General features: G+C 57.2%; 1 protein-coding gene across 1 annotated transcript in view; it reads right to left on the reverse strand.

Annotated features, from left to right (window-relative positions):
• Positions 1-20,898, reverse strand: part of ASS1 (argininosuccinate synthase 1) — a 52,035-nt gene extending 31,137 nt beyond the window's left edge. The window contains exons 1-7 of the mRNA XM_044264680.1: positions 20,840-20,898; positions 15,830-15,891; positions 13,923-14,032; positions 11,937-12,005; positions 8,145-8,333; positions 2,210-2,266; positions 89-163 (exon numbers count right to left, since the gene is read on the reverse strand). Of these exons, the coding sequence (XP_044120615.1) occupies positions 89-163; positions 2,210-2,266; positions 8,145-8,333; positions 11,937-12,005; positions 13,923-14,027 (495 nt within the window). The 5' untranslated portion in view covers positions 14,028-14,032; positions 15,830-15,891; positions 20,840-20,898. The remainder of the gene's footprint in view (positions 1-88; positions 164-2,209; positions 2,267-8,144; positions 8,334-11,936; positions 12,006-13,922; positions 14,033-15,829; positions 15,892-20,839) is intronic.
• Positions 20,899-25,490: the final 4,592 nt, after the last annotated feature.

Below are 25,490 nucleotides of genomic sequence, written 5' to 3' on the forward strand. Positions count from 1 at the left end.
ACGACTGGTCCGGTCAGCCCCTCAAGAGGGCTAGGCCCCTGGGGGCAGCAGGCAAGGGCTGAGGGTGTTTTGGGAGACGCAGCCATACCTTTGCATACTCCATCAGATCATTGCGGCCCTGGAACCGGTTGTAGAACTCGGGCATCCTCCAGGGGGCGATGACCTGGGTGCGGGGCAAGGGGTCAGGTGGTGGGAGAGCCCGGATGTTGGCTTCTGCGGGCCCTTGACCCGGCAGAGCCAGCCTCTGTGCTGAGGGGCCTGGGACACCCACTGCTCACCTGGGGTCTCCAGCGAGGATACAGCCCATGCGGGCCGGGCAGAGGTGCCCCACTAGGCAGGGGAAGGACAGGACCGGCTACACTGGGGGTGGCCCGGGCTCCGTGGCAGGAAGGCCCTGCATCCCCTAGTTGGGTCCCTGTCCTTCTGGGCTTCCGTCTCTCTGAGACTTGGGGTTCAACCTTGACAGGCCTTGTGTTTCTTGCTGGCAAGGCCAGTACACCCACTCCCATGGCCTGGGGACTCAGAGGGGATGCACAGGGCTTCAGATGCTCCTGCTCCGGGACGGGAGGCCTGGACAACAGACGGTGCTCTCTACCCATTCCTCTTGCTTTCTCTCCCTCTGCTCCCCAGAGCCGCTTGGGGTGGGGAAGGAGGGGGAGTGGGAGCCTGACTGGGGGCACTGAGCTCATTCACAGGAGCTCCATCAGCCTGGAGGTGGAAAGGCAGGTCCCCAGGAAGAGCCCCCACCCAGCCCTGGAGCCAGCTGGGCCCCTGCCTCTGCTGGTGAGCTGTCCTGGGCAACCCCCACCCCTGCCCCCTGCCTTAGAATAAGAAGCCCCGGCCCTGGGAGCTCCCAGAAACCAGCTGTGGCCCTCCGCCTCCCCCCCTTGCCTTGCCCTCTATGGACAAAGATTCAGAAACAGGACACCCCCAAGCTACTGTGGGAACCGAGAGAGTGGGGGTCAGAAGAAAGCCCCTGTGGTCACCCGTCTGCAGGCGGCCAGTTCGCGGCCACCTCCGAGGACTTCTCAGCTGCCCAGTGTTTGGGGTCCGAAGGGATCAGTGAAGCGCCTTAGCTCCAGGCCACCCCCAGCCAGCAAGTGGTACAATGTTCCACTTAAAAAAGCATGAAAGAAAGAAAGATGGAAAAAAAAGGGACCCCCCACTCCCCGAGGGCCCTGTCAGAGCTTAGAAGGCAAATCTTTTGCAGCCTGAGGTCCAAGTGACCTCTGAGGAGCTTAGACCTAGGCCAGTGTGGCCCAGTCCTGTGGCACAAGCCACCCATGGCCCCTGGGGCCAGCGATGTGGCCGGTGCCACCCGAGACGGGCTGCCGCGGATCTCAAAGACTTGGGACGGGAATGGAACACAGCTCACGAAGGATGTTTTCATCTCCGCGACAGATTGAATGAGACTATTCGGGTACACAGCGTTCCATAAAATATAGTATTAAAATGAAGTCACCTGTTGCTTTTTATCTTTTTTTTAATTTTCTTTTTGGTTTGTTTGTTTTAACGGGGCCGCTAGAAAAATCTAAATCACCCACAGGGCTCACATCGGTTACACACTATGGCTCTGAATGCCCGGAGCCTGGCCCAGGGCCTGCACTGAGTGGGCGCCTGGTGTATACCGAAGGAAGGAAGGAAGGAAGGAAGGAAGGAAGGAAGGAAGGAAGGAAGGAGTGGATGGACAGACAGAGGGACACAGGCCCAGGGCCAAGGTCAGGCTGGATGGGCAGGGGCGGTTGATTTCCCCGGATCCTGGTGATTCCCACCCCAGGGAAGGGCTCCAGGATGTTGGGGGTCAGACAGACAGAGCTAGGGCCTTAGCTGGGTGACCCCGACCGGGGTTGAGTGGGCTATGAGCACCCCAGAAACAGGGCAGCAATGTCCCAGTCTGCACCCAAGAAGCTAAATCCGGGAACACCGAGGACACTGGCCAGAAGGCGCCACATCTTTCTGTCCCACGCTCTCATCTCCCCAGGCCCCTAAGTGGTACCTCTGGGAGGGGCTGATGGTCAGAGACAGTGCCGGTCCCCTGTGTCTGGCATGAGCCCACGGTCGCTCCACTGCAAGACGGGCACCACCCACCTGGAGGATCAGGTGTCCTCTGTCCCTGTCTGTGGAAACTCCCGGACTCCATACCCTGCCCTCCCCCCACCCAGGGACCTTAGCTCCCAGCACCCACCCCGAGGGGAGGGCAGCATCTTACCTTAATCTGAGGGGCCAGTGAGTAGCAGGTGAGCTCAAACCGGACCTGGTCATTTCCCTGGAACACAGAGCGGGGGGTGGTCAGGAGCCATAGCACAGGGGCAGGGGCAGGGATCAGGGGGTCCGGGAGGCAGAAGCTGCCCCTCACGACTGCTGACCTCCGACTGGGTGGGGGGGGGTCTGCTCAGGGAAGGCCCCCTGCATGGCTCTCCTCTCACCCCAACCTCGAAACCCCCCACGGTTCGTACTCTCTTTGAAAAATGACGGTTGGTCTTAGAGGGGAAAGCCCAGCTCCTGCCCTCCGGGCAGAGTCAGGACAGGAACACAGGGCTCCCCGGGCGCTCGGGTGTGCGGGACAGGATGCTTGTGGGCCCGGCTCATGCACCCCGCGGTGACTGCCGCGACTTCTGTGCACGTCGTGCTGTGACGTGTGTGTGTATGGGGGGGCACGTGTGCAGGGGCGTGTTGGCAGGACGGGGACGCAGGCGTTTGGGGATGTGGCAGGGCACCCACACGCACCATCGTCTATGTACACACTTCAGGGGCCGTGCGTGTGCCTGAGGCTGGGGGTCTGGCCCCGCTGAGGTCCCGGTCCTTCCCTAGGCAACCCCCGGCTGCCCACACCTCGGCCTCTTCAAGTTTTCCTCCCCGCCTGGCCTCATCCACCCCAATCCAGAGCCCGAGTCTGGGGCTCGGGCTCCGGGGTGCTTGTGCTCCTCATATCCATAAAACTGGGAAGCCTGTTGCCTCGGCAAGCCTCAGTTTCCCCATCTACAATCGCTGCCACTTGGCGGGGAATGGGTGGAACCAGGGGACCACGGAGGGCCCTTTGTCCTCGGCTCTGCTCTGGGAAGCTGAGGTCCCATCAGAAGGGACCAGTTCAAGGACCCCCAGCCCCCACCCCCAAGGGCTGCGCGGCCTCTCTGCGCCCACGTCCTCCGCTGCAGACGGAAGCCTCGTGTGCCCCCCCTCCCTGGCGCGCAGACGCGAGGGCTGCCAGCGTCCTGCCCGCTTCCCATCAGCTCGGCACCCGGAGGGGGGACTTAAGCTGTGGAAATAACAGAGGGACCTTTCGCCTACTGTGAAAACTGCACGGGAAGGCGGCGGGAATGACATGTTATTTTCCAGAGTCTTGTCAGGCGGCATGGAAACGCAGATCTCAGCCCCTCTCGGCGGAGGAGCCAGAGCCCAGGGACTGAGGCTGCCCCCCAACCCCACCGTCCTGTGCCTCTCGCGGGGGGGGGGTTGAGCGGCGCCAAACCTGCCACCCCACTTGCCCGCCGGCCCAGCCCTGGCGTGAGCACCCACTAGGCGCTCGCTGTCACCGGGGATAGAGCCACGCAGGGCCAGTGGGGTATGCACCCCGGCTTGCCGATGACAAGAGCGAGGCTCAGAGGAGTGATGTCACCTGCCTGGGGTCACACAGCCAGCAGACATTTCAGTCTTAAGACCTCACCTTCAGGTGACCGGTCCGAGCTCCAGACTTAAACTCACTGAGTCCTCACAGCTGACAGCAGTCCCCCGGAAGTAGGTTCTGTTATTATCTCCGACTTACAGGTGGGGAAACTGAGGCACAGCCAGGGACATGTGCCCAAGGACCCCATGGCCAGCCCAGTTCCTTCAGCAATGGCAGCTACCACGAAAGGTAGATCCATGTCAGACTTGGAAAGCACAGGGTGCTACATCTCCTGGTGACTTCTCCCCCCCACGGCTTCATGTTCCCCTAGTACAATGGCAGCTTGTGCTTCCCTGGACAGGCCTGCTGGGCGGCTGTCTGCCCATTCAGACCCACATGGGGACACCCATCTGTTCCAGAGTCAGAGACCCTCCCAGAAGCCAAACAGCCTCCCTTGGTTCAAACTCTGTCCTGATGAAAAGCCAAGGTGGGTCCAGTCCCCCCCGCCCACCGAGCCCCAGGACCCTGTGGGCCAGGGCAGCTCCTGGCTGCTCCCCCGGGACAGGAGAGAGCTGCACCCTCCACACCATGTGTGTCCACGTGCTGATACACGTACAGGCGTATGTAAGTGTGGGTGCAGCGCCCACAGGGACTGGAGGGGCTGGGGGTGGGGGTGGGGGGTCCGCCCATCTGTTCCTGGGCTAACCATACAGATGGCGCCTTTTACAAAACTGCTCCCCGTACCCCTGCCCGAGTCTGGCTCATATTTCCAGGCCCTTCTTCCAATACTGGGGTGGGGGGAGGCCCTGGAGGGGCTACCCCAGCTTCTGTGCGGCTCTCCACAAGGGAGGGAACCGGGTGGGGCGTGGAGGGTGAGCCCCAGCTTGAGCTCTGTAGCAGGGGCTGCCTGGCTGGGCCCTGGGAGGGATGCTGCCTCCCACCTCCAGGCCTTTGCAAGGGCTGTTCCTGTGGCCTGGGGTGCCTTTCCCCCTTGGTGTCACTGGCTAATTCTTGTTCCCCCTGTGTTCAGCCCCCTGCTGGGTTAGGGCTCCTAAGTTCCTGGGTGCCTCCCAGAGCCCATGCATGGAGGACCAGTGCTGGATAAACCCTCGGGGAGTGAATGAACACACACGTGAACGCGACTTCTGGGAGGTGAACGGGGGCTCCCGAGGCCCTGGTTTCCTCCATCAGCGACTCAGGAGCTAGGAGAGGTTAGGGGCTGAGTTTCCACATGGCCACAGCCTCAGAACTGGCCACGCCAGAATCTCCATCTGTGGGGGGAGCCCCTGCCATCTGCTAACGCTCCAGCTTTTTCTGCACTGTGACCCCCTCGCCAAAAACTGCCAAGGGTCCTCTGGTATCTCTCTGGGCTTGCCGGCCTGACCCCCCGGCCTCGGTTCTTCCACCCGGGGCCACAAGCCGCCCACACTTGTTCCAGAAGCCCACCTCCCGGAATGTAAAGTCACAGACGCTGGCCCTCAGCCACCAGGCCATAAGCCACGGCAGGCCACCAGCTCCCCTGCCCCCTAACTTCCTGCTGCAAACTTGGCATTTCTCTGGACCCCACCCCGGGCCTGCCTGGTTCTCCCTATTCACACTCCTCAGTTCTAGGAAATTGTCTCCAGAGACTTGGCGGGGGTGGCTTTCCCCGTTTCTGTAAACAGGGGAAACTAAGGCACAGCAGTATGTCTTACCCAATAATCCCAGGGGAGATAGAGATCCAGGGTAGCACTCCCCTCCCAAGGCCTTCCAACATCTAGTCTTGGAGGCCAAAGAACGTCTGGAGGGGGTGTTCTTTTCGGAACCCCAGTCCTGCGGACCCCCGGTAGGACCCTAGGATCCTGGCCGGTGGTGGCCTTTCCAGCGGCTTTTCTCCAGAGTCAGCAACCCAAGGCCTCAAAGCCAAGCCTCTGGTGCCCTCCTGTGGTCAAACTGAGAAGCGCACACAGCAGCAGGTGGCTACTGGCAGTTTTGGGGAGGCCAGGGTAGGGGGTGGGTGTCTCCCAAGACCCTTGAATCTCCTAAACCAGGGCCAGACCCGCCACATGCACACATTCACTCCACCAGCCCTGAATGCCACCCATTCTCAGTCCTGGGGCTACCACTGGAGGGACCCTCTCCGGGCACAAGCCCTTCCAGAATCCTGATCTGGCCTCTGCTTAAACATCTCCAGGAACAGGGCGCTCACTGCTCAGCCCACTTCAATATGCGCAAATGAGATGGCTGGGAAGCTTCTTTATTCCGCACCGACTTCTGCTCTCACTGACTTTCCTCTGCCCACAGGAGCCCCCAGTACAGGTCTGACCCTCAGACGAGTGGGGCAGTCCCCTCCGGTCCCGGGTGAACCGAGCCGTCCCTGCACGCCGACCCCGTGCCGAGCGCTTTTGCAAGTTATCCTGCTCGTCGCTCCCAAACTGCCCCATGAACTAGTGCCACTTGCTCCCATTTTACAGACAAGGAAATGAAGGCTCATGGGGGGTGAAGTCACACAGCCCAAAAGCAGGGGACCCGGGATCTGAACACAACTGCATGGGCCCTAAGCCCTGAGTCCTGGACCTCTGGGCTCCCCTCCACCCTGCCCTACAGCTCTCCAGTGGAAGGCAACACGCACATCTCTGTCCAAACAGCCCGGCTCTGTCCTCCTGCTCCAAAGGTGCTCACGACTAGGCTGTCGGTGAGTGCTAGGGCCACGGGTCTGGGTGAGAAACCTGCCAGTTCCCTTCTTCCATAGAAGCCCACCATTTGCGTCCAGAACAATCCCAAACACCCCACTGGGGGAGTCACGGGGGGCCCCCCATCTGGCCTGGGGCCCCCCTGTGCTCCAAATTGTAGGCCCTCAACATGAAGCCAGCCCTGACGGAGCCGGCTCTGGTTCCATGCTCCGCTCCCAGGGAGGCCGCAGTCCAAGGCTCCTGGCTCCAAGCCTTTGCACAGACGGATCCCTCTGCTGGGCGTACCCTTCTCATCCTGCAAGGCCAATGTCTATAATCAGCCCTCCCTCCCCTGCCCGCTGCTCCGGCAGCCGCCTTATCACGCATCCCCTCTCCTCTCCCTGGGGACAGGGGGAGCCCAAGAGTTCCACACCGTTGCCAGACCCAGCTCGTGCCCAGCCCTTTCTAGAGGCCCAGCAGAAGCTTGCTGACCTATGGCCCAACGAATGAATGAACACATGAGCTCTCAGAGACATGAACCGGTGTCACCCTTGTTTGCAAGGCTACCCTGCAGTCGCATGTCCTCGGTCCTAATTGAGGCTGCAAGTGCCTTTAAATTCCAGAGAGCCAGAGCCTGGGTCAGGTTAGCACGAGGGGGCCAGTAATGTAGTGAGCTCCCCGTCACTGGGACGTGTGCAGTCTACTGATGGTGAGGTTGTTAGGGAGCCAAGTCCTGGACTGGGCTATTGACTTGGTGTCCAGTGATGTTGAGAGCCCAAAACTACAATCTTCAGAGTAACATTGCCCAAGAGTTGCCAATATTGGACTCTTGTTTCCGGAGCACGGCCCCCTGTGGGATAGGGCGCTGAGGGCTCTCCTGCCTGGTGCCCCACAGGGCTCTGTCTCATTCTGCACTGTCCACGTGGGGCCTGGAAGTCGGGGGTGCACCACAGGTGAGTTGTGTCCACCCCCAGAAGAGAAGTTGAAGCTTCAGCTCCCAGTACCCGAGGATGTGGCCTGATTTGGAAATAGGGTCTTTATAGAGGTGATGGAGTTAGGTTGAAGTCACTAGGGTGGGCGCTAATCCCCATATGACTGGGGTTCTTATAAAAGGAACCACAGAACCACACATGCCTGCAGGGCCGAGGAGGGACAATGCATGGGGAGAAGACAGCCATGTGCCTGGAGAACATCAGTGTTGTGTCTACAGGGGCTCAGCCATTGCTATAGAAGTCTGGAGAGGCCCGGAATGACGCCTTCCTAGCCCCCTCAGCGGGAGTGTGGCCCTGCCCACACCCAGGCCCCAGAACCCAGAGAGACAATCCATTTCCAAGGCTGGAGCCGCCCAGGGTGTGGTGCTGGGATGGAGCCCTCAGTGCAAATTAAGACCAGGATGCCCCCTGCCCCTCCCCAATCCACCCCCGTTTTGCAAATGAAGAATCTGAGGCTGGGGGAGGGGAAGGGCCTCCCCAAGGGCCACACAGCTGGGATCACCCCCTCTTTGCTAACGCGGGTTTCCGACCTTTTCCACTACCATCGTGTGGCAATGGGTGCTGTGTGACCTGGGTGGGTGGGGGACGTCCCTGAGCCTCCATGTGGAGTCTGCAAACTGCTCCCACTGTTGGCCGAGCCCGCCCACGGAACCCACAGCTGCCCACGGAACCCACGGCTCACAGCCGCTTCCACCCCCAGTACCCGCCCCTACGATCCTGGTCCTCCTGCTCAGACCCTGCCGGCCGTGTGTCACCACAAGCCTGCCTCTCGGGGGTGTGGGGGACGGTGGCGGGGGGCAAAGTGTGCCACTGCTCAAGGACCGTTGGCCACCCTGGCTGCCTGAGTCCCGTTGGCAGGTTCACCCTGCCCCTCCTCCCCTGCATGCGCTGCCTCACCTTTCCTGTGGCGCCGTGAGACACATACTTGGCTCCCTCCCGCTGGGCGATCTCCACTTGTTTGCGGGCGATGCAGGGCCTGGCGAGCGAGGTGCCCAGGAGGTAGCGGTCCTCGTACAGCGCACTGGACTGGATGGCGGGCCAGATGAACTCCTCCACAAACTCCTTGCTGACGTCCTCGATGAACACCTGCGGGGAGAGCAGCCCATGGGAGGGAGGCTTGGCAAGGATGGAGCCCAGCCAGAAGGCAGAGCCCCAGGGGCCTCCCTAATGCCTGGCAAGAGGCACCTCCATTATTCCTTCTGTATCTATAGTAGACATCATCAATCAATCCTAGCATACAGTGCTATTACTCCCTTCTTGCACTCATTGCAGACATCGCTAATCAATCCTGATTTCCATCTAGCTGAAACTGGATACAGTTTTTTTTTGTTGTTTTTTTTTTTTGACAGGCAGAGAGAGACAGACAATGAGAAAGAGATACAAGCAGGGGAAGTGGGAGAGGGAGAAGCAGGCTTCCCATTAAGCAGGGAGCCCAATGCAGGGCTCCATCCCACAACCCTGGGATCATGACCTGAGCCGAAGGCAGGCACTTAACAACTAAGCCACCCAGGTGCCCCTGGATGTGATTCCTAAGTCCCTCCCAGCACAGCATTCTGGGCCCCAGATGGAACCTGTTGTCACCTAAGACCTAGAGCAGTCCAGAGTAAGTTATCCACAAAAGCTCTAAGCCAGGGATGATTCTATCCCCCAGGGGAAGTGTTCCCCAGAAACCATCTGGAGACATTTTTGGTTGTCACAGCAGATGGGCTGGGGGAAAGGGCTTCTGCTGTCTCATGGGTGAAGGCCAGGATGCTACTGAACATCCCACGTTGCTCAGGACAGCCGGCCACACAAACCCATAGTGCCAAGATCGAGAAGCCCTAATCTAGAGGAACGGCTCTCAAAATGTAGACCTTGGACGTCTCAAGACCCTTTCAGGGAGACGGAGCAAAAAGACTTTTTAGGGGCGCCTGGGTGGCTCAATGGGTTTAAAGCCTCTGCCTTTGGCTCAGGTCATGATCCCAGAGTCCTGGGATCAAGCCCCGCATTAGGCTCTCCGCTCAGTGGGGATCCTGCTTCCTCCTCTCTCTCTGTCTGCCTCTCTTCCTGCTTGTGATCTCTGTCTGTCAAACAAATAAATAAATAAAATCTTTAAAAAAAAAAAAAAAAGACTTTTTAGAGTGATCCTAAGGTGTTATTTGCCTTTTTCACCAGGTTGACATTCACCCTGAATTTATAAAAGCAACGATGGCTACTCAAAACACAAATCAGGGCAGAGACACGGTCACTGCGTTCCCAAGGCCTCCACTCCACAGTGAAGATTTCACTTGAGATCTGTCTTGAAGCCGTAAAAAATGATGACTTTTGTCGAATCTCGAGCACAGAAGGTGAAATACACACAAAACACTTCTGTTGCATTCCAAAGCGAGTTACAAGCTCAACTAGCCACTTTTTTTTTTTTCTTCACAGAACATTGTTTTTACTGGAAAGAATGATAGACAAATTATGGTCTTTCAGACTTGAGCGTCTGGCCAACAGTTTCACAAAAATGAAGAAAACTGAGTATTTGTTGCCAATGATAAAATTCGGGCTTTCCAGTTAAAATTAGAATTATGGGCAACTTGCGTCTGACAGCTTCCTCATATTTCTGAGTAATGGCGAGACTGACAAATGTGATATTTTGGTATTTTATCATGAAACATACCAACATTTGGGAGAGCTGCCTAACTCAATGAGATAATAGTTTTCTAAACGACCAATGCATGATGTCGCACCATCTCGCATGGTGAAAAAAAAATCCATCTGCAGGGCAAGATGGACAAGTGGATTTTAATGCATGAAAAGTTCATTGTGGAGTTTCAGTTTCCCTGTTGCACTGATCTTTAAGAAACTACCCCTTGTTGACTTTTGATGGGGTATTCAAGAATATCCCCAACTCTCTGAAAAGGATTTTAAAATATTCCTCTCTTGGGGCCTGAGTGGCTCAGTTGGTTGAGTGTCTGACTTTCGGTTTCGACTCAGGTCATGAGATCAGGGTCCTGGGATCGAGCCCCACATTGGGCTCTGTGCTCAATGAGGAGTCTGCTTGGGATTCTCTCTCTCCCTCTCCCTTTTCCCCTCCCCCCTACTCACACACCCATGCTCCCTCTCTTGAAAAATCTTTAAAAAAATAAAATACTCCTCTCTCTCTTCCAGTGTTACATTCATGAGGCCATATTTTTTCCTGACGCAAACCAAAACAACACGTCACAAAATGAATGGCAACAGGGCTATGGGAATCCACCTGTCTTCTGTGAAACCAGACATTAAAGGGGTTTATAAAAATGTAACACAATGCTACTTTTACAAAAAACTCTTGTTTGGAAATAGTTACTTTCCTGAGGTAAAAACGTCACTTATGTTAACCTATAAGGTGTTTAATATTATTCTTTTAAAAATGGGTTAATATTGGGGCGCCTGGGTGGCTCAGTGGGTTAAAGCCTCTGCCTTCATCTCAGGTCATGGTCTCAGGGTCCTGGGATGGAGCCCCGCATCAGGCTCTCTGCCTGCCTCTCCGCCTACTTATGATCTCTGTCTGTCAAATAAATAAATAAAATCTTTAAAAAAAAAAAGAAAGTATATGGGAGCCCCTGAGGGCACAAAGTTAAGGATTACTGATCTAGGGTAATGTATGAAGGCCAAATCTTTACACGAAAGCCCAGCTTATGTGAAAGCCCAGCTCATGTTCAACATTCACGCGTTCTTCCTGCACTTTCTGGTCTCTTGCTCGGATAATTCTTCTCTCTGAGACGCAGGGGACTCTCGACCAAGGAGGGATATCCAGTGTTAGGCGCATGGCCAGTGATGGGATGCGGGACTCATTCATTCATTTTAAGGTACTAATTGAGCTCCTACTATGTGCCAGTCTTTTCAGGTTCCAAGAACCCCACAGAAGTACCCTACAGAGGGAACCAGTTCTGGCCAAGCAGGTGGGCTGATGGCCTTTCACACCACCCCTGTTAGGTCCCCTGCGAGGGTGCTGGGGACATCCCCATAGGAGCAGCTCAGACTTCATACTGTGAGCCTATATGGTGAACCACGTTGGCTCTGTTCACCATCTGGGCTCTGCACCCAGCAGAGGACCTGCCTGCCCCATGATAAGATGCTCAGTCAATGCACTGAACTCAACTAGAACTTTCTGATTCTGCAGAGTGGATGGAAGGAGGGACAGAGATAAAAGAGGAATGGGCAGGTAGGTGGATGAAGGACGGATGAAAGGATGGGTGGACGGATGAAAGGATGGATGGATGCATGGATGGAAGGATGGATGGATGGACGGTTGGATGGATGCATGGAGGTATGGATGGATGATGGTTGGATGGATGGATGGATGTGTGGATGGATGGATGTATGGATGGATGATGGTTGGGTGGATAGATGCATGGATGTACGGTTGGATGGATGTGCGGATGGATGGATGCATGGATTTATGGATGGATGATGGGTGGGTGGATGGATGAGTGAGTGGATGAGGGTAACAGGGATGGGCAGGTGGATGGACGGATGTGGAAAAGGAAATAGGTGAGCAGGTGGGACAAGGAGGTGGTGGGGCAGAGAACAGTGACTAGGGAAGTCAGGGAGATGCTGGCGCCCACATGCCTGAAAAGAGAAGGGAAGCGGACGACAAGGAACTCTGGGACAGCATTGCCCCTGCTGCCCCCACATGTCAGAACCCCACTCCCAGCCCTGAATCCTGCCTCCACTTGGTACCTTTTTGGCCCCGAGCTTCAGTGCCTTCTTCCTGGCTTCTTCAAAGTCTTCCTTCTGGCCGATGTTGGCCTGAGAAGCAGAAGCAGAGAGGGGCCATCAGCCCAGCGGCATAAAGAAGAGTGGGGGGGAACTGCAGCCGCCCTGGGCAAGTGCTGTCTACAGCACCCCTCAAAGGGAGGTACTTTCCATCTGAGGGGCCAAGGTCACAGTAAGAAGGAGAAAGGCACAGAGCAGGGTCTGGAGAAGCTGGACTGCTTCTAGGTGACACTTGTCCCTCTCTGGACGTGCTGGGAAGCAGTTCCCGTGGGTCAGAGTGCTAGGTGGCCCTGGCCCTGCACACTAGGCTGCCAGGACCCAGAACTTGCTGCCACTGCCTTAAAGGTCTCAGGCTTGCCTTAAGTCCATCTATCTCATTCTGAAAACTCCCCCAGAGCCAGTACCGAGGCCGCTGTGTCAGAAAGTGCACAAACCCTGGGGGACTTCTGCCGCCGAGCACAGTGACTAGACCATCCCAAGGCATGTGGGCAGGTGGGAGGCCGTCTCTGCTGTTGGACTCCAACTTCTGTGACAGTCCCCTCTTCAGACACCAGCGTGGTTTCTGCTGGCTGCACTCTGGCCTGCTGCCCGGGTTTCGACCCTGCATTCTGCTCGCCAGACTCTGGAATCTTTCCAGAACCCAGGTGCATGTGCTTTCTGAGGGCACTCAGCTTTTAAATCTATTCTGCAGTAGCCGGGCTTCTGGACCGCCCCACTGTGCTGCCATCAGCAAGTCCAGCACACCCTGGGGTCCTCCTGTGCTCCCAAAGCGGTGACTCTCACTCGCCAGGGGGCTGGGAGCAAGGCACTTCCCCTCCTGGGCCTCACTCTCCCCGACCCATGGGACAAGGGGACTGGGTGCTGTTAGGTGGTATTGACTTTAACTGCAAACCAGTCATTCCTGGCAACAGCTGAATTTTTGTCTATGGAGAGCACCATCTTCCCTTCCTCTGGAAACAGAAACCTCTCTTCTGAGCCCTCTTGCCATAAGAAGGGAGGGGAACCTTCGTGTCTCCTGCTCACTGTTGGGACAAGCCCAGGATCCAAGCCCACACAATCAGAACCCTTCATGACACAGCCATGGAAATCAATGCGTGGCGGGCAGCAGCTCCGGCAGTGAAAATACCCCTGGGCTCTCCCATCAGGGCCTCTGCAGGAGGCTCTCCTTTCCCTGGGAGAGCCAGGTTACAATGACAGGAACCTTGCCTGCCCTGTGGAGAGGCCAAGAATGAAGCCCAATAGAGGTGGAGACAGATCTGGATATGCACCTGGATCTAGCCTTGCCTGAAGCTGTCAAAGCCCAGATTACTATCACATGAGCCAAAAAACTCTTTTTTTTTTTCATTTTGTTGATTTTGCTTAAATTGGTGTGTGTTAGACTTCAAGAATTTGCACTCAAGGGTCCTGAGTACATGGAGGATTCAGAAGCTACCTCCAGTCTAGTTCATTAGAAACAGAGCCAGCTTGACCAGGGATGCCTGCTGGACCCAGCACAGGGGAGTGGCATCACACATAACCTATTACCAGCCTGGGACCTGTCTGCCCCTAGAACTAGGTGGTCTTCAAGGGCACTGTCAGTTCAGCCACTGCAGGGTTCTGTAAACTTTGCAGAATTACTGGGGCTGACAAGGGACTTCTGGAAATGGGGAGAGTGTGCATTCCATGGCCTTCAGCAGGCCCATGGTCCCTTGCAGGCAGGCTGGCCAAGTCACACCGCCAAGCTCTTTCCCGCCGTTCCCCACTCTGGTTGCCCACAGAGAGCTGGCCTCCCTCGTGCTCTGCAGGGCATCCCAGACCTGGGGGACACCACGGATATTCGTTTTATGAAGGAAGAAAGGGAGGGAGAACCACAAGTACGTGCCTATAGTTCAGGGCAGGCTTAGGGAGGGGTCAGGCGAGTGATGGGGAGCAGGACAAATGGGGAGAAAGACACACTGAGCATCTCCTTACCAGGTAGGCGATGACATCATAGCCTTGTTCCTTCAGCCACACGAGAATGCAGGAGGTGTCCAGGCCGCCACTGTAGGCCAGAACCACGGAGCCTTTGCTGGACATCTTGTCTGGTGGCGGGGGGGAGGGGTTGAGGAAGGACAGTGACGCGGAGCCAACCCGTCCAGACCCGTCAGCCCCTGCAAACAGCTCCCCACTCCCGACCCTTGGCCTTGGGCAGCCTCGTCCTCCAGCACCCTCCAGCATCCCCCACTCTCGCTGGGGGCTTGGGAACAAGATGTTCCCCTGTCATCAAGGCCAGCCCAGGAGCTGTTCCTTCCCAAAGCTTCACCTTCTCCACCCCTACCCGTGGGGAACTGACCCTCCCACTGCATGCGCAGTCACACACAGGCAGGGTCTGGGGAATACTGACAGCAGCTTGGGGCTGTCGGGATCGGGGGGCCCCTGGGGAGTGGTGGGAAGCACGTCTTACAGCCACTCCCCCACCAGCTAGAGAAGGCTGAGCTGTTGGGACCAGGCCATGAAGCTTGGGAGACATGGGTGGGGTCACTTGGAGAGCACTAAGCGTGGCTCTGAGGGCCTCCCGAAGCTCGCCCTGGACCCCCACCATGACCCCAGGGAGTAGCTGCTGTCACAGCCCCTGGGGAGACAGAGACTGGGGCTCAGAGCACGTGGCAGGGCCCTTCCCAGCATGCAGTGCTGCCTCCCAGCTGCAGGCAGAACGGGATGCTGGGGCGCAGAGCTCCTGACTCTACGCTTCCTCCAAACGGGGGACCCAGTGAACCCTCCTACCCTGGGATCTTAGACTCTCTTCAAATGCAGGCACCTCTGGGAGGGAAAACAAGAGACCCCGAGCTCCTGAGGGACCTGCTGCTCTGGGACGCAGATGCAGACACCAAGCCCCCGAGAAGGAAGGAGACGGGCAGAGGGAGGGCCTTCCTGGAGGTGCAGATCACAGACCTGTCCCTCTGCAGCAGGGACAGGAGTGTCCCGCCCTATCCATCTCCTCGGCTACCCCGAGGCATCAAGGGCTCCTGTCTTCTTGCTTTTGCAGCTGCTGTTCCTTCTTCCAGAAGCCTCTCCCCAAACCCTTGGGCTGTGTTGGGGCTCGCCCTACCTCCCCAGGCTCTCTCCCCAGGGCCCTGAGAGCAGATGCCGTTACTGTGCCCTTTTGCTAAAGAGGAAATAGAGGGTCAGAGGTGGAGAGTCATGAGCTTGACATCAGATGGCCAGCAGGCAGCGGGTCCAGATGTGGAAAGAGCCCGTCTGGCCCCAGCGTCCCTGGACGTGGCCCAGCCTCCTGCATTACAGGGGAGATGCCTGTGTCTGGTGACGGCGTTGACCCTGGAGCCTGACCAAGGGCAGGGTCCTCATTAGATACTCTTGGGAAAAGCCATGGATACCCCTCCACAGACCCCTGGAGCCCAGAAGGGGCAGCCCCCCATGACAATCGCAAAGATGCAGGCTCTCACATACCGAAAACCTTCCCTGTGCCTGGAGGTCCCGAGAGGTGCTGTCCCTGTCACTCAGCCCTGCGCAGCAGAGCCTGGACAGAGCCCAACATGACTAGAACACACGTCCCCTGTGCAGACACAACTCACTGGCCCACCCACCTGCCGGCTCCAGGGCTCACATACCCTGCAGCCCTTTGGACACAGAAGGGAACAGTGAGTTTGGGGGGGGGGGTGTGCTGTTTCTGACGCATGTTCACAACTTTTGCCTCCAGTGGGCATCCGACCACCTGCCAGGCCCTGGCCCCAGCCACCTGTTTGCTGGTGACTCAGCAGACCCTGACCCTGGGGCCAGGAGATGGTGCCCATGGCAACTGCAGCCAGGCAACAGGCCATCAGAAATGGAGGGAGGGAGGGAGGGAATGGGAAGGGAGGCAGGAAGGACCTGGAAAGCACCTTGGATTGGAGATGTGGGTTCCTGGCTTCTGGAATCTGACTTCGCAGCTCCGTGAACCACTCTGCAAAAGCAAAAACTGTTCAGCTTCTTGGAGCAGCAGTCCAGGGGAAGCCGAGGCCTTGAACCTGGCCTCTCCTGCTGCCGGATTCCCCTTGAGCAGCCCTGTTGATCGGGGAGATGTGGGGAGGCCCAGGAGCCACCCGCCCAGCCTCCCGGACCTGGAAGGTACTGGTGCTCCCAGCTCCGTCTGCTTGTGTCACGGGGCTGGGGGTGGGGGTGTGTGTGTGTCCTGCTGTATGTCTTCCAAACAGCTCCACTCAGGAATAACTGAGATACAAGAAATTGCATTTACTGAGAATCTCGGATTTAACGCAAAACCGTCACCACGATCGACATAAGGAACCTATGCATCATGGGCTGAGCCCTTCCCTTCGAGTCATCTCTGTTTTAGAGACCGGGAAACTGAGGCTCAGGTTAAGGAACTGGGCTGAGGCCTTGCTTGGCGGGTCCTGTGGCAGAACCAGGACTCGAACCCAGAGTGGCTGGGCCCCGCGAGCCCCTGCTGGAAGGTACAAGGGCCAGAGAAGGGAACCACGGGGGCACATGTGGTCTGGGAAGCTACAGGGGGCTCGGACACCCTGGCATGGCTGGGGCGGGTTCAAGACAGGGAGAGAGGATGCCGGTCCAATATTCACCCTGTTCTTAGAGTCTAATCACCTTTATTTTTCTTATTAGCAGCAAAATGAACAAAAGAGTGCTAGCTATTTTTTTTTTTTTGCTTCTCATTTTAATCTGTAATATTAACTTCAAATGTATGAAGTAGAGATAGGGAAGGTCACTCGTGTATGTAACCTAGCAATACTTCAATTTACTGTGGATAAATGTTTAAGAATGCCACACACAGGGGCGCCTGGGTGGCTCAGCTGCCTTCTGTTCAGGTCATGATCTCAGGGTCCTGGGATCAAGACCCGCATCAGGCTCTCTGCTCAGCAGGGAGCCTGCTTCCCCCCACCCTCTGCCTGCCTCTCTGCCTACTTGTGATCTCTCTCTGTGTGTCAAATAAATAAATAAAAATCTTAAAAAAAAAAAAAGAATACCACACACAAATGTAGACCTTCAGAACAGGCAAAATGTAAGGCAACAGGCTATTTCTCATAATAGCTTTAAAAGACATTTTGGGGGACACCTGAGTGGCTCTGCGGGTTAAGGGCTGGCTCTTGATTTCGGCTCAGGTCAGGATCTCAGGGTCGTGGGATTGCACCCCACACGGGGTTCCATGCTCAGTGGGAAGTCTGCTTGAGTCTCTCTCCCTCTCCCTCTGACTCTCTTCTCTCTCTTTCTCAAATCAATAAATAAATCTTAAAAAAAAAAAAAAAAAAAGAAATAGAAGTCCCTGCCCTGCTGTCTCCTAGAGCACCTGGAGCCAAGAGGGTGGGCACAGGAGTGAGGGAGAGGAAACCCCATGGAGAGAGACAGACCGCCTGTGCCTGCCCCGCTCTGCCTGTGAGCCCTGGTCCACGGCCCATACTAGCCCACGTCACGTGGGGGTCTGACTGCACCCCCCACCCCCACAGCTGTGAGCTCCACAGGGACAGGGACCATCTCACAGACTGCACCTGACATGCGGCTGGTACTCAGAACGATGCCTTGGATGCTGTGGTCTAGAGGTCAGTTCCTTGCCTCGAAAGAGAAGGTTAGGTAAATCCCCCGAAAGCCTAGAATTCTAGGGGTGCCCTCATCCTGTCTGAGGATGAGCCTGTCTGCTTGCCAGGCTGCGTGCGTGCACGGGCACCGGGGACCTTGGTCCTGGGGTCCGGGCACAGTGGAAGAACGCACGTAGCCCCATGTCCCCCCCCGACATCCTTTACCAGAAGAGGGACATCTGGGAGGAAGGAAGAAGGTGGCCTCGTCCTGAGACGCCCGCCAGCCCAGCCCGAGTTGCAAAGGCGGGCGACATTCTCCGTGGCCCCAGCCAGAGCTGCCCTGCACCAGAGGCAGTGCTAGGCCTGCCGTGGCCCTCGCCCTGTTCCGTGGAAACCCTTGTGCTCTAAAATGTCAAAGCAGGAACGAGGACAAGAGAGATACTGTGTTCAGGGCCACACTCGAGGAGGAGACTTTTACTACCACACGGGGCTTGGAAAAGGTAAAGCAACTTCCTGGGGCCACAAGGTAGGGGAAGGCAGGGCTGGGACAGAACCCTGAACGGACTGCACACCGCCTGTTCGTTGCTGCCCCGTGCCCTATACAGTCGGGACTCTAGGGGACCACAGATCGCCTCCCCCTCACTGTCGTCTTCCAGAAAACAAAACCCTCAGTGAGCCGTCACCAGTCAGTGCATTTGTGTGTGCCAGGCCTACAGGCCGGCAAACGTTCTTCCAGAACCCCTCCCTGGCTTCTGACTCAGCTGAGCTTAGTTCGTTGCATTTTCTTAAAACCCTAACTCCACTGAGGCCAGAAGAATTCTCTTTGGGTAATTCCTCATTCTAGGGCTGCTACCTCTGTCCCTTTGGGGCCCCCTTTTCTGTCTGAAGACCTAGGCTGCAATTCCACACTCTGACCAGGAGGTGCCGCTGCCGGGTCTCAGCCTGCGCAGAGGTTAGACAGGTTCTGCTCAGCTCTTGGACACATCCTTGGTAAGACAGGGGAAGGATGTTCTTCCCAATTGACAGATGAGAAAGCTGAGGCCAACGGGCTTGCCCTGGGCTAGACACTGAGCTGGCTCTCAGCCGTGGATTCCTGGGGCCTGAGAATCAAATCAGGAGCACTGGCTCCCTCGAGGACAGTGGAACTCCAGCAAACGTCTCCCACCCAGGGTTAAGGGTCATTCAAAGGGTCTGCCTTGGTTGGGGAGGCTGAGTCTCTGGTTCTGGTGAAAAACCCGAGATGGGTGGTAGGGAGCCTAAGAAGATCTCACTAGACTCTGGTAAGAGACACACAAGAGAGTTTGGAGCCCATAGAGGAAAAGAGAGTGCATTCGTTTATTTGTTGAATCTACAAGTCTGGGGAGGGCGCCTGCCACCCGACAGAACATGCCAGGGCCTAGAAGGTCAACCCTGCCTATAGTGCTACAGCAGAGCTCAGAGCCTCAGACCCTGAGCTGGTTTCTCTCTTTCCACAAGGGTGCCCACGGGCAAGGCATCACTTCAGGGGCTTTGTGCTCTGGTGAAGGCGGCTGGCTGGCCTGGCTTACTTCCCAGGACCCATGGAGCTAAGATGAAACGGGGCATGGGAAAGTGCTTGCGCAGCAGGTGAGTCTGGGCCTGGCTCCCCTGTGAGTCAGGTTCCTGGGGCCCTAAACCAGGGGAAACGGCTACCAGCACGGCCACCTGGCCACAGACCCCCGAGCAGGCCCGCAATGGGTGGGGTGCATGTGAGGACTCTGGGGACCTGACCATTTGGAGTGGGGGCCTCCCTCCTCTGCCCCACCGGGTGCCTGGCCCCAGCTCCAGGTGCTCCGAGGGCAGCCTTCATCATTCCATCAACTTGTACTGAGCAGAGCGCTCTGCTTCTCAGAGCAGTGCACAGGTGGCTCCAGCTGGGACAGGCCCCCTTCCCGCCCCTGGGCTCCCCTGCCTGGGCTCTGAGAGGCAGATGGAAGAGGGAAGGGAGTTTAGAATGAAGCCACCCCGGGGTCCATCCATCTCCAAAGTTCCCATCCCTTTGTGGCTCTTTCTGTCTCCCTGGTCTTCCTCCCCACCGGAACCTTCAGTAGGAGGGCAGAGAGCTTGTCTCCTGTCCCATGTCCCCCAATTATGGCACAAGGGGAGACCGTTAATGAGTAAATGGACGCATGCACCGTTCTCAGTGTGTCTACAGAGACTGCCCCACAGACTGTTTCCTGAGCCCCGAGCCTGTGCCAGCTCTGACAGATGGAGAAACTGAGGCTCAGGCAGCTGGCAGCTGACCCAAGACTCCCCTTTGGGGCCTGCCTTCGCGGCTTGGGTCTACTGGCTCCAGAATCTGCCCTGTCACCAGCCATGGTCTGGGAAGGAAGGATCAAAGCCCAGGGTCTATTTGATCCATCCCCGCGGAAAGGACAGGTTTGGTCCTGCCTGCGACGTGCAGCCAGACCGCGATGCTCCAGAGGAGACGCCCCCACTGCGCGGAAAGGAACACTGAGGCGGCCAGGTCACGGGACCTCCTCAGGAGGAGCTCCGGCGGGCTGGGAGAGGAGTTTCCTCTATTTCACAAGGACTCTCCCTCCCAGGCGGGGCGCAGCCGCCCAAGATGCCAGAAACAACAGCAACCCGGACCGCGGACGTTTCCTGCGGAGCGGCCCCTCCCGCAGCCCCGAGCCCAGCGCCGGCCAGAAACCCGGCACCGCGACCCGGCGCCGCCACCCTCCCCACCCGGCGGAGATCGCTGATCCCCTTCAGAGCCAGACACTGCCCACCGCTGCCGGGGAGGGAGCGCAGTCCCACCCACGACTCCAGCGCCTCGCGGCCCCGGTCCCGGAGCCCAGCTGCCCGGAGTAACCTGAGGCTCGGGGCTGTGGGAGGGGCGATACGCCCAAGTCCCGGGACAGGGGGCCCAGGTGGGGCTGGAACTCCGGGTTCACGCGCAGAGAGGCGGAGGCAGAGACCGCGCGGGGGGTGGCCGGAGAGGGGGCGAGAGAGTGGGGACCCCCCATACCCTCCGGACTCCAAGGTCTCCATCTGGCGGGCTCCGGCAGAAAGGAAGCTGGATTAGAGACGGGGATTCCAGAAAGGACCCCGGCCCGCAAAGGGGACAAATAACCCGACCTGCCGCCCTCGGAGTCCCCGGACACGCGCCCCGGCCCCATCCCCGAGGGCCCCAGGAATCCGGCCGCCCGGCGTTGGCCTCCTTCCCTCCCGTCCGGTGCCGGCCCGGGGCGCGCGGCCACTCGGCGCCGCCCTCTGCTCCCGCCCGCGCGGGCGCCAGGAGCGCGGTCCCCTGGGCCTCCGCGGCTCGCTGTCGCCGGGACCCGCGGCGGGGTGTCTCCTAGGCGGCGGGGTGGGAGCGGGAGTCTCCGGCCGGGAGCTCCTTACCGTGGCCCGGGCGGCGGTGGCAGGCGGCGGAGCAGGGCCGGTTGCGTCGCGAATCCCAGATTATAAACACCGGGCCGGGGGCAGGGCCGGGGACCGGGGACACGTGGGAGAGCGCGCGCGACAGGCCCCGCCCCCGGGTCCGGCCCCGACCGCGAGCCGCTCGGCGTCCGCGGCCACCTGCGGGTGTGGGCGGGGCCCGGTCGCTCCCTCCTGGCCCGCCCCTCCCCCTCCCGCGCTCCGGGGGCCACAGCCCCCGCCCCGCCCCCGCGGCCACAGGTGCTCCAGAGGGCGCTCGGGCGATGCTCGGTCCGGGTCCTCTCGCCCCGGCCCCGGGCAGACGCCTCCTCCGGACGCGGCGGAGGCTGGACCGCGCGCAGCTGGCGGGAGAGCGCGGCCGTCCTGTCAGACACGTGCCACCGCTCCGCGGTGGGGGTGGGAATTAAAGTCCCTTAGATGGGGGCACCTGGGTGGCTCAGTCGTTAAGCGGCTGCCCTTGCCTCAGGTCATGATCCCAGGGTCCTGGAATTGAGCCCCACGTGGGGCTTGTGTGCTTGGCGGGAAGCCTGCTTCTCCCTCTCCCTCTCCCCCTGCTTGTGTTCCTGCTCTCGCTGTGTCTCTCTCTCTGTCAAATACATAAACAAAATCTTAAAAAAAAAAATTTTTTTTAAAGTCCCTTCGGTGCGGTGAGTTTCGTGTCCACTCTTATCCCATGGTGGCCTTCTGCAGACCTCGAAAGCCCTCCCTTCCCCCCACGGTAGCCCCCATGAGCGGGAGCCTGGGGGGAGGGGGAGAGCACACTGGAAGGTCGGGGTTTCATCCCTCCGTCCGGGGCTGCTTCTTGGCCGTCTCCCCAGAGGCTGGCAACTGACCAAACTCCCTGGGGCATCCAGTAAATAGTGAATAGAAGACTGGGCAACTGCCATTGGACATCAGGGGTTCACAATGGAGGTTTACAGAAGTGAAGTTTCTTGCTTGCAAAAAGAAACCGGGAGCTGCTACCCCAGCCTGGCCTTGAGAAGGTTCTGTGTTTCAGACATTGGCCAGCCTGGTTTAGAGGCCCCAAAGCCCCCATCACTGCAACCACAATTGAGCGAAATAGCAGGCAGGCGCCCCCTGCCTCCGGCACCCAAATGCCAAAAGTGGCTGAGGTGGCAAGGAGCCCCTTAGGAGCTGGGTGGGGCTGGGAGGCAGGTGGCAGCTGGCCCCCTTACCCCACCCTGAGCCGCTGGCCTTCCGCACTAGCAGGAAGCAAGTGTGGAAGAGCCAAAAACGCACACCTGTGCCCTTGGGTAGCTTCTCTCCCCAGCGGAGGCGGGGAGGAGGGGGAGCATTTCCACAGTCCTCTCTGTCTCCATCCTATGACTCTGTTCTGGGTCTTTGGATGCCCTTTGAGAAAGTTGGGGGGAGTGTGGGTGCATGGGGGGCCACCTCCTTGGAGTTATTACAGAGGGAGTGGGGAGGGAAACTGAGGCAGTGAGGCCTGGCCCTCCCCTGAAGTCCCTAAAGATAGTGGTGGCCCCAGAGAGAAGCCCCATGACCCAGACCTTAGAAAGAGGGTGGGGTGAAGAATGAGCCCCTGCCAGTCTAGGATGGATGGGTGGGGGGCAGGGGGATGGGAGAAGAAGTAAGGTCATCTGTGTCGATCTGGGACACAGCTACACCCTTGTGGTTCTCACCAAGCACTGTTTCATCTCCCTGCCTTCACTTACTCTTCACAACTACCCTATATGAAATCACTGTGACCACTATCCCCATTTTACAGATGGGAACCTGCAGCACAGAGAGAGGGTGTGTCTTCCCCAAGGTCACACAGCATGTTAGTGGCAGAGTGTGATTGCCCAGTGTCGGAAGCTCTGGCCCAACCCTCTGTTTTAGCTTAGGCTTGAGTTGACCTGGTAGAGGCACCAGGGTCTCAGTCCCAGGGTCACAGGCTGTGGGGACCTTTACTCTGTGTTGCAGAAATGACTCCAGTCCAGGGGACTGTCCCTTTCTGATGCACAGGCACTGGTGACGTTAGGGACAGTGGTGTCACAGCTCTTCGGGAAAAAAAAAAGGGCCCAACTTCCCAGTACAGGTCCTGCCCACTGGGCACCAGAGGGGGATGAGAGGCAGAGGTTAAGGCCAGAGTGGATTGGCTGGCTCCCCGATGAGCCACCTTCCACCTGCAGCCCTCCATCCACACCCTGCCCCAGCCCTTTCCCTGCAGAGCAGGTCCTGGGTCCAGCACTGGGGCGTGGCCAGAGGGGATCCCCCACCTGGGCCCGAGCCACACTATGGCCTTTGCCTTTCTCCCACACCCAGGTCAGGGTTGTTCATCTGTATTATCTTTTTGCCGCTTATTCTTGCCTTATTGCAATGCTGAGAACCCCCAGTAAGTGTTGAATAAAAATGGTGACAGTGGATATCCTTGTGTTATTCATGATCTTAGGGGAAGGCATTCATTTAGTCTTTCACTGATAACTGTGGTATTAGTGCAGGTTTTCTGTAGACACTTTTCATCAGATGAAGAAGCTCACTTTTAGTTTATTGAGAGTTTTTATCATGAGTAGGGGCTGAATTTTGTCAAGTGCTTTTTCTGCATCTATTGAAATGATCATATATGTTTTTCCATTTATTCTTTTTTTTTAGATTTTATTTATTTATTTTATTATTTTTTAAAAGATTTTACTTATTTATTTGACAGACATTGCAATTGGGCAGAGAGGCAGGCAGAGAGAGAGAGAGAGAGAGGAGGAAGCAGGTTCCCTGCTGAGCAGAGAGCCCGATGTGGGGCTCGATCCCAGGACCCTGAGATCATGACCTGAGCTGAAGGCAGTCGCTTAACCAACTGAGCCACCCAGGTGCCCTGATTTTCTGTTGATTCTATAAATATGGTTACATTGATTGATTTTCAAGTGTTGAACCAACCTTGCATTCCTGGAATAATTATATCTCAATAAAGTTGATTTTTAAGTTTTTAAGACAAAACACGGGGGGATGGGAGCTTAGGGTTAAAAGAGACATGAAGGATGTACTTGGTCACAAGATATAGACTTCATTTAGATCCTGATTTTTTTTAAAGATTTTATTTCTTTGTCAGAAAGAGAAAGAGAGCACAAGTAGGGGGAGTGGCAAACAGAGGAAGAAGCAGGCTCCTCTAGGAGCAGGGAGCCCAATGCAGGACTCCATCCCAGGACCCTGGGATCACGACCTGAGCCAAAAGCAGGCGCTCAACTGACTGAGCCACCTGGGCATCCCCGGATCCTGACTTTTTTCAAGCATAAAAGAAACACCCTCTTTGTGAGCATTTGGAAATCGAACACTGACAAGACCTTGAATGATGGTAAGAAATTACTGGTTGGTTTTTTCCTTTTTTTTTTTTTTTTTAACTAGATGTGATGATGATATTGTAGACAAGGGTTTTATTGATTTTTTTAAAAGTTTCAGAGATTTATTTTAAAATATTAATGAATTAAAGCATTTTTAAGAAAGCCTTTGATGATCTGTCATCACTCTTCGTATCAAATCTAGAGCCCTGTACTTCCTCCTCCGCCCTCAACCTCTACACCCTGGTTGCACTGGCCTGCTTGTGCTTTCTTCGGCATGTCAGACTCCTTGCTGCCTTATGGTCTCTGCACTTACAGTTCCTTGGCGACCGCCCCCCCTTCCTCCCACCAGATCCGTCCCTTGTCCGATGCTGTCCATCCTGCTGACACACAGTCGATGCCTGGAGATTCAGGAAAGGATGGTGCAACGTTCTTCCCCTCCCCACCGCCGCCACCATCACCTCTCCCCTGTAGCTCTCGACACCTGTCTTTCCGGCTATGTCACCGCCGCCCCAGCCCACCCCCCCACACTGCAGCCAGGGCGGTTTTCCAGAGGGTGGGCTCTGATTCTTGTGGCCACTTGTCTGAACATAGATACAGCCTGAACATCTAACCAAGGAGCAGGACTCTCTTGTCTGCCTTCTCTCCTCTGCCACTGGAGGGCTCTGCGCCTGCTAGTCACCAAGGGGCCCGGGAATGGAGAGACCCTAAACACGGCACGCCGCGACCATCTCGTGGTTGACGCCAGATACCACTTTGCTGCTGCCCAGACCTGGACACTGGCTCCAGGAACAAGAGTGTCCTCTAGGCCGGACTCCAGGTGGCCTGTCTCTGCCCAGAGGGAACACAGAGTCCAGTTGTTGGGTTCTTGGAAAAACTACATCAGGGAGTTTAATAAGTGACCTGCAGGGCTGTTTACCAACATTGATAGTTCCGGACAGCCTCAGCCTCAGCCTGGAGCTAGGGCTCTGGGTCGCTGGATGGCCCCTTGGCCAATGATTGCCTGCCGGCAGCTGGAAAAGCAGAAGTGGAAAGCACTGCCTTGGAGCTGGCTCCCGTGGCAGCTCCCGAGGGAGGCTCCTCTTCCCCTCTGGGACCATCCCCGGGGATGTGGGCAGGGGTGGGTGGAGTCAGGGGCGGGTGGGCAGCACAAGATCGTGAGTCCTAGCCCGGATTCCAGGCCAAGTCTGCCACCGGCTCGGCAAGACATTGAGCAATCAGTCCCTTCCACCAGCCCGCCTCAAATAGAAATTTAGATGGTGCAGGAGAAAAGGAGGCAGAACTGAATGGACACTCCGTTGGCAGCTCCTCAGGTCTTGAATTGCCGTGGTCCCTCCTCTTCATCG

The sequence above is a fragment of the Neovison vison genome, chromosome 9, assembly GCF_020171115.1.
Source record: "Neovison vison isolate M4711 chromosome 9, ASM_NN_V1, whole genome shotgun sequence".
NCBI lineage: Eukaryota > Metazoa > Chordata > Mammalia > Carnivora > Mustelidae > Neogale > Neogale vison.